Below are 12,613 nucleotides of genomic sequence, written 5' to 3' on the forward strand. Positions count from 1 at the left end.
TATGAAAAAGTGAAACAATTTTAAAGAAAAAAAATAATAAAAATTGATAAATAAAATAAAAGCAAAAAAAAAAATTATGCAAAAATTAACAACTGCCTAAAAAAGACTTTATAGGGCAGTTTACTGCCTAAAAAAGACTTTATACGGCAGTTTGCTGCCTAAAAAAGTCTTTTTTAGGCAGTTGGCCCAAACTGCCTTAAAAAGTGCTACTTTATCTGCCCAAAACAGGCACAAAAAAGACACTTTTTCATGTCAATGGCGAAAAAACAATTTTTTATTCGGGTAAAATTTTCAAACTGTTTTTATTTTTTGTTTTTTAAAATATTTATTTATTTAATTAATATATACTTAATAATATACTATTGACAAGAACAAATTTAAAAATAAATAATAAAAATATTTTAATACAAATTTTAAAGAGAAAATCATTATTGTACGCTGGTATTAAAAAAACTAACGATGAAGAACGCTATTATAATAACATTAACCGTATAATTATCGCAAACTTTCAATTTAACGATAAACATAATCTTTAGAAATGTCTGCATATTTAAAAAGAATAGGTCCAGATCAGATTCCAGTTTTAAAAACATGTAAATGGCATTTAATTAATAGTTATATTAATCAGAAAGTGAATTTTAATATTTTAATAATCATCAATATAATAAATTAATAAACCAACCAAATTGTTCATTTCAATATAATTGAAAATATTTCTTTGACAAATTTCAGGATAGGACTCTGTGGATTTGACAATCCCATGAGGGATGCAAAAACAGACGAGGCCAAAAGGCATATAAATCAGGGAGTAAAAATAAAAATGGACGAGCAAGGTAACATCCTCATAAAAAGGTTGTGCAAAAGTAACGTCTACGTTAGAGCCACAAAGCAAGATGACAACGCAATTGGTTCAGAAATTTTACGAAATCCTCAAGGTGCTCTAGAACATGAAAAACCGGGAAAGGTATGAATGTGTAAAAAAATTATTTTACCTATATAGATTAGTGACGCTCTCGATTCAGATGATTAATTTTATTTGTTTAAACTCCCTTAATTATAGCATGTATTTATTTTCTTTCTTTCATTCTAACTGCAAAGAAAAAAAAAGTCTTGAACGAATGAATGACACTTTCTTTTCATTTACAGTTGTTTGATATGAATAAGTTTCAAACAAATTTAGCCCGAGAGACGAGAAGAGCATATCCAGATAGACGAAGACTGGAAACACAATGTCTCAGCGCCATAGTTTTCGTTCTTTCAGAAAACGATGTGTTGCAATCTCCAATTTGGATCCTCATTGTCAATGTTGTTGGATTGGATATGTTGAAGTCAAAACTACCACCAGGTAATAAAAATAAATCAATAAAATTTTGAAGAAAATACTTAAGATAAAAGCCCTTTTCTTCAAGTGACTTTTTAGAGCACATTTCTGAGATTCTACTTTGAGTTTTAATTTTTATTAACTCTCAACTTTTTATTTTTCATTTTTTCTTTTTCATTGACAAAATAACGTTATTTGAAATGAATCATAAAATTTAAAAATGACTTACGAAATAACCCATTTTTTAAAGATATATTTCTGTAGAAAGTTTAAAGATAAAATGAAAAAAATGATTTTTAGTAATGGCGATGCAGAGGCCCGTAGACATTAAGAATCGACCTAGAATTCCAATTCCGGATGAGGATCCCTACAGCGTGGCAGGGATATCCTCATCCTCAGGACCAAGTGACACCTTACAAACCAGTAGAGATTCCCGGGAACAAATTTACGTTCAATCGGGTTATCAGCAGCGGCGAACCGAAAAACCTCCTAAGCTTCCTCCAAGAGAAAATCTCTATGGCCATGACATTCCCAAGGTAACTAATAAATAAATAAATAAAATCGCCAAATTTCAATTTAGTTTTGTTTTTTTAATTCATGGAGATTTCACGTATAATAAATAAAAAGAAAAAATTATCTAACTTTTACAGCCCGACTATGACGACCTTGAGGATGATTATCGAAATTCAGTGAGACCACCAGTAATATCTAATGGCGAGAAGAAGAGTAAAAAGGATGACAATAAAAAATACGGTTTGTATAATCATTAACATAATTATTTTCAAAGTGAGAAAAAAAGGATAATAAGTAAAAAAATGTTCACCTTGAAAGTTACATAGAATTCTTTCACAATCTAGAGGATGCTAGATACTTAATAATCCTTTCAACCATCTATATTTTGTAACTGGTGGCCATAGAATATGAATTAGTCTTTCGCGAATCCATGTCAATGTTGATGCTGCAAGTAGGGAATCAAAACATATATATTATTATGTTCTACTTTTTTCAATACTTCTAAATATATCAGATGAAATTATCAATCACGTTCTAAATATAGTTTACTTTCTTCGACTGGAATTAGAAATCTGTTTTCCATTACAAAAAATATTTTTTTATAAAATAAATAATTTCTACTTCTTGGACCAAGGGCCATAAAATTCAAAAAATAAATAAAGATCATTCAAAAAACTTCCAAATAAAATAAAGTAAACTTTAAAAAGATTAGATTTTTCATTTACAGTACACACATGAAAAAAGGTTTCCAATTTTCCAAAACATAATGATTAAAATTAATTTCATGTTTTACAAAGTCAAATTTATGTTAGTTTCAGAATTATAAAACACGTAAAAAATCGTAATAACCTAAACTTTGCAACTTTGTATTTTGATAATGAGTAAATAAATTATAAAATTTTATAAATGCGACTTATTACATTAGAAATGAATTTGAAATAAGATTTTGGAAGAATGGTTTACAAATATTGTATACCTGTACCATAGAAGGTGTTTGCAAAAATTAAAAACTTGTTTTTGGATAATACCATGACTGAATAGGAGATTAATTATCCGAACTTTCACTTCGAACCGACGTATTTGACATATCGACTTGAGACTCGTGTTTGAGACGTACATTTATTATTACACATGAAACACGCGCACCGTATATATATGTATGTACAATTATCACAAGTGAAATGCCGCAAGAGAATGTCAAACAATAATGTATTTACTATTAAATAAAATATAAATATTATCCACGTATTTATTTCTTAGAATTTTCTCAAACAAATTTTTCGTATTCTAAAGGATGCATTTTATTTTCAGACGATCCTTACTATTGTGGTTTGAGAGCGCGAGTTCCTAATTTTGTAAAAATGGCAAAGAATGGTCACGCTAAACATACGATAATAACTTCTCCTTATGGACATGCTAGACCACAACAAGCACCAACTTACATTGCCACTGGATATGTTCATGCACATTCTGGTCAAATATATGGACATCATGTTCCAATTCCAGAAAAATACCAGAAAAAACCCTCGATCATGTACCATGCCAGAAGTATGGAAAGCGGTCTCGGTACGTACGTACATTCTTATTTTCAAAAATCAGGATTTTAAAAATCTCTTATCTACCAGGAAACCTATCTACACGGAAAGAAAAAGTGTTAACAAATATTTACGTAGTTTATTGGATAAATTCTCAGCTTTCTAATCAAAATTATAATAAACATCTTCAAGGAAGGAAGAGGGGTTAAAAATAAAAAATAAGGGTTAATTTAGAAAAAAATTAAATTAAAAATTTTCTGTTAAAAATTTTTTTTTTTTGCATTAAAAACTACATGAAAACTGCTTTATAGACCTATTTAAAATTAAAATTTATAAAATTGAGGAAAAATGTATAATGTACATTGTTACTTAAAATGTCAAAATTTCAACCTCCATTACTTTTTGCAATTTTTTTTAAACGATCCAATATTTTAAGGATTCGTTACTCTTCATAAAGAACAATAATTTGACAAAATAATAACCCAATCCAATAACTTTAAATTAGGAGTGACTTACTTCTCAAAGAATGCCTCATTTGAGGAAAATTTTGTTTAAATTCTCAATACATGAATTTAGACACTTCTTTGATTACTGCTAATCTTAAATAATCAATAATTCTAGAAAATGCCTCAAATCTTAAATACAACAATAATTAAACAACAATAACTGTACAAATTATTTAAAGAATAGTGTATATTTATTAATAGTAGACATATTTTTGGAAAATTATAAAATTTTTTAACTAGTATTTTTTTGTGGCTAATGTGAGAAAACATTTTTGATGTTTGAATTTATAGAATTTTTTAAATTTGAAAATTTTATTGTGTTCATAAAAGACATAAAATACTAGTAAACTAAGAAAACACATTTTTACAGCAATTTATTTATCACGTATTTTTATATGAAAAACTAATTATTGAAATTTATTGTTTTTAAAAAATACTTCTCTGAAAATTGAACTGTTTTTAAAGAAACATCATAATATTAAGAAAAAAATTTCTTTAAATCATTAATCTTTTTGTCCTCTTCAAAAAAAAGAATACAATACCTAATGAAGATCAATTTGTTTTAACAAATCTAAGAAAAATTAAAAATTGAACTATTTTAAAGAATATTAATATACTGTAATTTTTCCAAAAATAAAATTAAAATAAATTTACTTGCAAAATATACAGAATTTTTAAAAATTACATAGAAATTAAATTCTGTACTATATTTGTAAGAAAGGTTTGACTGACTTTTATTTGAAAAGTACAATAAAAAACACAACCATAGTGGCTAATTATTGAGCTTCCTGATTGATTTTTTTTATTTCCTGAGAAAATGATAAAAATCGTCAAGATGATAACTAATTTTTAAATGTTCTTTTAGATATAGACGAGCGAATTGAGTCTCCCTACAATCACATTTATGGCCGATTACCGATTCCAACGCGTGGCGTGATACCTCCCGCACCTCGCGCCATGTACATCGGAGAATGGGACTAAATTTTAAGTTAATATCTCAGCGTATTTGTATTTAAAGCCTGTATATTGTTAATATACCACATAAATACTCATATTTTTTATGCCAGCACCAGAGTCGTTCTTAATTTTTTTTCTTATTTTTTTTATTATAATAATTATAGGCAATTAATGTTAAACTTTTAATAATAAATCAGATGTAAGTATGTATAGGTCCATCTCGATAAGAATTACAAATATAAAACAATGTTTCTAATAATCATTGACTCTAGGATCTTACACTGTAAAAGCTACGCCTACACTTAGTACCATCGAGAATATTGTAAGCAATAATACATTTATAAAATGATCTTTTTTGCGAGCGAACGTGATGTAAAAAAATTTTTGAAGGCTAGTGCTACGTTGGTAAAAAATTCCATGAGATTTCATTGAATTGTGTATCCTTAGAGAATGAAGAGAAACACTAGAAACGGTTACATTTTTGTAAACGAACTTTTTTTATATATAAAAAAAATCGATTTATCAAGCGATTTTAAAATGTGTACATACTACATAAAAAAAATAGTTGATAATTATTAATTTTCTTCCTCTTTATTTATTACTTGCTTACATCGTTCGGTGAAAAAAAAATTTTTTTCCCCATCACTCGTAGGTAAGAGAATATCATTAAACTTTAATTTTTCATATCTTCTCACATGTTATTAAAAACCTCGCGCATTTCAATCATTCAGAGAAAATAGAAGATATCATATTTTCTGTATTCGAAACAATTTTATACTTACAAGCTATAAACCATCTCACCATTATTGCCTTGTGCAAAATATAAATCTGTTTTTTATAAAAATTATACATTTTTTAATATTAGGATGCTGACTAAATATAAAAAGATAAATGGAAAACTTGATTAAAAAGTCATTAACAATTTACTTAAAAAAACACTCAGCTGTAAAAAAAAGCTAAGCATGATTGAAGAATTATTCAGAACTATCACTTTTGTGCTTAAAAACTCATAGTAAAACTTGATTTTCATACTTGTAAAAAATAAGACATATTGTTTCTGATAAGACAGAAGTCTCTTTTATTCAGAAAAGAGAAACTTTCGAGAGTCACTTCAAATACCTCTATTCTTAAGATCTTTCACTTTATAGATTCTAACTAGCCAATGTTCCGTTGTGTACGCTTCTTCTAGTGTTTCCAATTCAAAGTCTTTATTTCCAATTTCCATATTTCTAACTCTATCGTATCCAGATGGTTTTCCTGAAAAACGAAAATAAAATGTATAAATTATGTCAAGTTTTCTAAAACATAAAACTAACAAAATTAACTTATATAAGTTTTATAGAAATAAATAAGAAATGTTATAATAAGACTGTCATTTTTTATTTCAAACTTCTATATCACAAACATTTATTTCCACTTCAAGAAATATTGTTATATGTAAGAGAAAATAATTTTAAAAATACCTAAAAATTTTAGCATAATAAACTGATTTATAATCACAAATTAATAAATTGAAGTAAATAATTATAGAAATATACCTCCTTCTGTATACACTTGACCAAAACGATAATAGCACATTTTGTACATAAGGCAGTTCAGCAAAGTGGGTGTTCCTTCTTTATCAACTCTAAATTCTCCGGCAGGATTATAATAATCCCATTCACTTATTGATTTTCCTTTTTCTGTACTACCGGCAATCCTCACCATCCAAAGAAACTTGTTTAGATCTGAAAAATTCAAAATCGATAAATAAGTAAATATTCAATAATCAAGAATGAATATGTAAATGAGAGAAAGGATTTGGAAAAAAACAAAGCCTTACCATCCGAAGAATAACCTGTCAAACCACCAAAAATCACAAGTACATAATTCACATCCAGCTCTCTCATAATTTCAAAAGCTTTTTCTTCAGAACTTGCCATTGCTTGACCAACTCTCGATATATGAGTATTATTCCAAGTATTATTGTCCACTAAAATTGTACGATTCGCCATTGCCGTTATTTGATATCCATAATCCCACCATGACATCACTTTTGCGTCCTAGAAGTATGGGAAATATTTATTTTAACACTTTATTTCATTCTCAAGTTTCTTTTGAAAAAGACTTTTTTTATTATTTAAAAAAGAATATTACTTCTGGTGTGTTCATACGGAGCCAATAGTAGGCTTCTCTAAAGTCATCAAAAATCATTCGACCTCCGTCAGGTGATCGAGCGGATAAAACTATACTTGGAGAACTATAAGCTTCAACTGTGACCCATGTGCAATGGAAAGTGTAAGAAAAGAAGAGAACACACATTATAATCACAAAAAATGTGGCGATCTGAAATAAGAGCAATAATAATTATTCATTTTAAAAGGGTTTTACTTTCGTTTGAGTTGTATTTTTTATTTTCAAAATCATATTTATTATATATTTATTAATAAACTAACAATAACCGGACATAAACTAATAAATTAATGTTACATTAATTTATTAATATTAAAATAAGTAATAGTGTTTCAGGTAAAATTTACTATGTTGACAAACATCGCATTCATTATTATTAACTATTTCAAATATTAAATTAATTAATTAATTTCTTTAATAAAAGAATATAATGCTTAGACAAAATTTCCAGTTTAAATTCAGTACAACAGATATGTAAAATAATTTTTCAATTTCTTTTATCTTGAAAGTTTTACAACTCTGATTTATGGAAATTAAGGGGAGACACTACCTTTAATTTAACCCCTTTAAATTTTAATGATTGTTCGATGTTATATTTTTTTATTGCATCATTTTGGTCCTAAAAACATACAACGTGGTCAAAAAAAGAAAGTCTTAATTTTTTACCATTTTAGAGTATATTTTATAGTTTTGAAAAAATTAAGATTTTTCGAAATGGAATTACTTTCACAATTATGACAATTTTTCATCGTCAATTTTTTACAAACTATTTTAATGATTTTTTAGAATCTCTCGCATGGATTTTCAAAATTTTTAAGATTTAACACAAAGAAAGGAAAAAATGAATTGAAATTTCATTAATCTTTCCTCTTAAATATTTAACTACTTTTACAATTTCGAATATTTTTTATCGCCAATTTTTTTACACACTTTTTAAAGACTCTTTAGAATCTCTCGCATGACTTTTCAAAAATTTCATTTTTTAAAAAAAACAAATTCTAAAATGGTCAAAAATTAAGATTTTCTTTTTTTGACCACCTTGTATGTTTTTAGGACCAAAATGATGCAATAAAAAAATATAACATCCTGTTATAACTAAAATTTTTTTAATTAAAATAATTCTGAAGATTTAAATATGTACATAAAATGTTTCAAAAAGTCTAACTTAATAATAAATCTTCAAATTATTTCTTGATAAAAATATCTAGTTTTTCTTCAATATTATTTAATCAAATAATTGAAATTATCTCAGGCTTCACAGCATAAAATTTGCTAAAAAAGGGGAATAGGGGAAATTTTGTTTGAAAAAAGGGACAAATAGGGTAAAATCTAAATGTATATCTTCCTTGACCAAAATGTTTTAAAATTTGTAATTTAGTTAAATTAAATAAAAAAAAAAATTTAATTAATTTTCTGATAAAATAAAATTTTCAATCTTCCTAATTCAGGCCTCGGATTGACTATAGAAAGAGAAAGAAGTCGTTTTAGTCGATTTTCATTAAAACAGAAAAGTCTTATAAAAATAAGTCGAAATAGTCGCATTCATTGTAAAAAGTCGATAAAAGTCGAAAAAGTCGTGCAATCCGATTCTTGTAATTATTTGGTTCAAATTTGGACTTTTATTAAATATCCCATTATTTGAATTTCAAGATAAAATAGGGGAAATGAGTGAAAAAAGGGAAATGTTTTTAAAATAGAGGAAAAATAGGGGAATAGAGGAAAGACTGTAAAGCCTGTTATCAATTTCAGATAGATTTACAAAAAGTTTTCTAATGTCAATAATTCATAGAATATTGTTGAGTAAAAGAGTTTAAAGAATTGAATTAGAATAATTCTCAAGATTTGAATTAATAAAATTTGTTTTATGAAAATCAAAATTAAAAATAAATATTCAAAAATTATTCAAAGCTACATTCCAAATTCTTTTATATTAGTAATTTTTGATTTCCACTTTTTGAAGATAAAAGCATGCTTTATCAAAACTTACTTCACTTCTCAGTACGTAATTGCTTTCGAATTTCTTGGATTTTTTATCAGTGACTTTTCCACTTTCAATTTGTTTCATATACGTAAGCAACAAAGCGGAAGCACCGATTCCTCCTAAAATGCACATAACTGGCGCCAGCACCAACATCAAACGCACCATGACTCCCTGTAAATAAAAATAATTCAATAGTAAACTAATGTTAATCTTCGTTAATTTATCAATATTTATTTTAACTGATGATTATGTTTATATCATAAAAATTCTTGCGCCCTTATAAAGGAAAAATTAGTTTTTACTAAAAAATACTTCATTTTCTGATAAATTGTTTAATTCGTTTTTAACTATTTAATTTAAGAAGCTAAATAAAAATAGAGAAAAATATGCTAAAAAAATTGTTTCAGTATTTCTAAAAATCGCTATATACAATTATTGATATTAATGATTCTACCAAATTATATTAAAATCGGTCAAAGCAATAAAAAATAGAATAACAGATAAAGTAAAAAAATAGATGTCAAGAAATAAATTTATCCGTTGGTAGACGTATTATAGTAGATAAAAATGAGTAGAAATTAAATTTTAATAAAATAAATCTCACCGCAAAGTAAAGACTGGTAGCACCATAGAGAATAAGAAAAATATTTGAATCTGTCAACTTGGAGAAGCAAAAGTATAAACCCGCTGGAAATAAGAACACCAGAATTTGTAAGTCAAAGTAGAATGAACTCCATGAGGTTGGCTGATGTTCCGAAACAGAGGCAATAATTGGAATGTGATTCTTAGCATAAGAAGGATCCAAAAGGGAATAAAATCGACCAGTCCAGGGAGATATTTTACCTGAAAGTAAAAAAAAACATAAAATTATAGTTTAAAAAGTATTTTTCTCTAACTAACACATAATGTATTTGAAATTTTTAAAATTCTTACCAGTAAAAGTCAAAATTGCACCAAGTACGAGAGATACACTCACAGTAGAAACAACAAGGCCACGGAAAAGTATTTCAAAGTCAGTTTCAGAGAGTTTGCTACGTAAATAATCCACCAAAGCGTGAATCTGACATAAGCCGAAAACTCCTATTGCCTATTAATTTTAGAAAATTATAAATATTAAAAACATAAAAAATTATAATACTTATTTTTAAAAAATTACCAGCATATGTTCTGAACTTTGAACTGGTTGAAATCCAACAAATGGAATTTGCATTGAGAGAATTGTTCCTAGACAATACAAAACGCTGTAGGCAACGTAAATTCTGTGCGTGAATCTGCCAGTTACCATCAACGTCAATACATGAAGAGGAATGAGATTAATTAAAAAGACATATCCTCCCCAAGATGAAACCATATAAAAGTACGCAAGTGCTGCACACGTTGACCAAAATATAGCTCCTGTTTTAACAGCTTTAATCCACATATAGTAAGTGAAAAGCATACAAAATATTGCAATTCCCTCATTATCATATGAGCCTGCAACGGAACGAGATATATATCCAGGAACAATGGCAATCATAGACGCTGCCAATAATCCTGAAGCAGAATCCTGAAAAACATATTATTCAATGGTTATAAAGCCAACAAAAATGATAAAAAAAAACACTCATTCTTAATAATCCGAAACTGAACCAGCTTCCTCTTTAGAAATTTATTGCAATATTCTAAAAAAATACAAAAAGAAAAATCTAACTTTCTGAATTATAACAAAATTAAAAATTCTATAAAAAGACTCACCAAAAACGTGTATAAATTTCTAAATTTTGCCAAAATTTCAATTTATAACCAATAAACAATTTCGAAGTCAATCCAATATAAAAAACAAATACATATAATATATGCATTGAAATCCAAAGTCATCATGAAAATATAAAAAAAAATAAATAAAAAAATTTTATTTAATAAATGTGAAAAACTATTATGTAATCAAAAATCAATAAATTGATAAAAACAAATCGTTCAATAAGATATTATTTTTTTAATTAACTTCCATAGATTTCGAATGTTTATGAATGTTTAAATTTTAAAATTAATCTTACCCGTAATTCCTTAGTGAGCAAGTATGTAACAATTGTTGTCAAACTTGAAAATAAAGGAGCAAGGAAGACACAGACATTTCTTATATCTATTGTAATATTTAAAAATCTTGCTAAATGGTACAAGGCTCCTGATGTTACCATTAGTCCAGGATAAATGGTTCCTGAAACATTTTCCAAATAAAGTTGAAATTATTTCGTTCATATTCAAAATGTATCAAGAAAATACAGAATGATTTAAAAAAAAAAAAAAAATTTTTATTACCTCCTATTATCCTGCCAAGAGGATACCAAACGCGATCGTCAAACCAATTGTAAAAATTATAAAAACCTTCTTCCACTAGAAATTTAGTCGTCCGATAATTAAAATAAGGATCAAACTCATGGATAACACTTTCGAATCTCAATACTGAGAATAAACGGGTAGCAAAAGCTAAAAAGAAAAGAGAAAATTATTTTTAAATAAGTTGTCCCATTTTTTGTTAATTCTGATATTTTTAAGTTGTAAAAAAAGTAATAAATAGTTACACAAAACTGCAGCCATGGATAGTATTGTTAATTTTAAAAGCGTTTCTTGTTTTTGGGATGACATACGCAGCCCTTTTACTTTTAAAAGACCACCCATGATTATATTAGAAATCTGAAAAAAACATCCACAATACAACAAAAACTATAACTTACATCAAAATTAAAAAGGTTTTATAATAAAAAAAGTGCTTTTTTCTATAATTTTGTAATTTTACATTTTATATGTTTGTTTTGTATCTCAATTCTGATTACTTATGTTGATGTATATTATTTAAGCTTGTGGGAAAGAAAAAATTGTAAAACTTTATAAAAGTACACAATGGAGAAAAAATAAATCTAATCTAATCTAATAAAAAAAAGTGATTTTTTATTTTTAAATATTGAAAATTTAGTATTTAGAATAAATTACTACTGGTACTTTATTAAATTTTAATTTTTTTCTCGGAAAAAGAATTAAATACCTTAAAAATTGAAGAAAAATTCTCATTTTAAGTAAAATTAAATATATGTAAATTGTATTTTTTAAAGGCATATTTCCTAATTCTTAAAATTAATACAATTAAGTAAACTTATAAAATTGAAATAAAAAAAAAACAATAACAATAAACATGTCGATCTACTGTCATTCTCAAGAGTAGATAATGCAGTATAAAGAACATGTTTAAAATTACTCTAATCAATATATAATAAAGAAAATAAAAAAATATGAAAATATATCTTGATCATTGAATAATCTTTTTATAATAAATATTTATTATAAAATTAAAAATTTAATGAAAAAATTCACAATTTGAGATATATAGTTGAACACGTATACAAATCAACCGGCCGGCAAAGGGAATTAATATTATCAATAAATTATTTTAAAAAAATAGTTTTCAGATAATCAGATTAATTGGAAAATTAAAAGAGAAACTTTCGGTACTTACAAGCTTTTAAAAAATTTATTTAAATTATCCTAATCATTTAGAAACTTTAGGAGTAATAAGGGATTTTTTAAACCCAAAAATGTCCTTGAACCACTGAACCACGCAAGCAGGTAATCATAACCTCAAAAATTTGTGAGG

General features: G+C 26.4%; 2 protein-coding genes across 3 annotated transcripts in view; one reads left to right on the top strand and one right to left on the bottom strand.

Annotated features, from left to right (window-relative positions):
- Positions 1 to 5,411, top strand: part of LOC127278613 (uncharacterized) — a 37,386-nt gene extending 31,975 nt beyond the window's left edge. The window contains exons 4-9 of one of the 2 annotated variants that reach the window (XM_051300415.1): positions 733 to 964; positions 1,147 to 1,345; positions 1,622 to 1,857; positions 1,972 to 2,074; positions 3,146 to 3,404; positions 4,741 to 5,411. In XM_051300415.1, coding sequence (XP_051156372.1) covers positions 733 to 964; positions 1,147 to 1,345; positions 1,622 to 1,857; positions 1,972 to 2,074; positions 3,146 to 3,404; positions 4,741 to 4,759 — 1,048 coding nt within the window. In that variant the 3' untranslated portion in view covers positions 4,760 to 5,411. The remainder of the gene's footprint in view (positions 1 to 732; positions 965 to 1,146; positions 1,346 to 1,621; positions 1,858 to 1,971; positions 2,075 to 3,145; positions 3,405 to 4,740) is intronic. The other variant, XM_051300414.1, reaches the window with a different exon arrangement.
- Positions 5,402 to 12,596, bottom strand: LOC127278611 (dolichyl-diphosphooligosaccharide--protein glycosyltransferase subunit STT3A). The gene is made up of 12 exons (XM_051300411.1): positions 12,476 to 12,596; positions 11,547 to 11,658; positions 11,284 to 11,451; positions 11,022 to 11,182; positions 10,142 to 10,531; positions 9,919 to 10,072; positions 9,590 to 9,828; positions 8,992 to 9,156; positions 6,969 to 7,157; positions 6,655 to 6,874; positions 6,371 to 6,559; positions 5,402 to 6,089 (listed from the first exon to the last, which is right to left on the bottom strand). The coding sequence occupies exons 2-12, from the start codon at positions 11,641 to 11,643 to the stop codon at positions 5,944 to 5,946; spliced, it is 2,118 nt and encodes a 705-aa protein (XP_051156368.1). The 5' UTR covers positions 11,644 to 11,658; positions 12,476 to 12,596; the 3' UTR covers positions 5,402 to 5,943.
- Positions 12,597 to 12,613: the final 17 nt, after the last annotated feature.

Source organism: Leptopilina boulardi, unplaced genomic scaffold (assembly GCF_019393585.1).
Source record: "Leptopilina boulardi isolate dan_hultmark-lab unplaced genomic scaffold, ZJU_Lbou_2.1 LbouV2_208, whole genome shotgun sequence".
NCBI classification, from domain to species: domain Eukaryota; kingdom Metazoa; phylum Arthropoda; class Insecta; order Hymenoptera; family Figitidae; genus Leptopilina; species Leptopilina boulardi.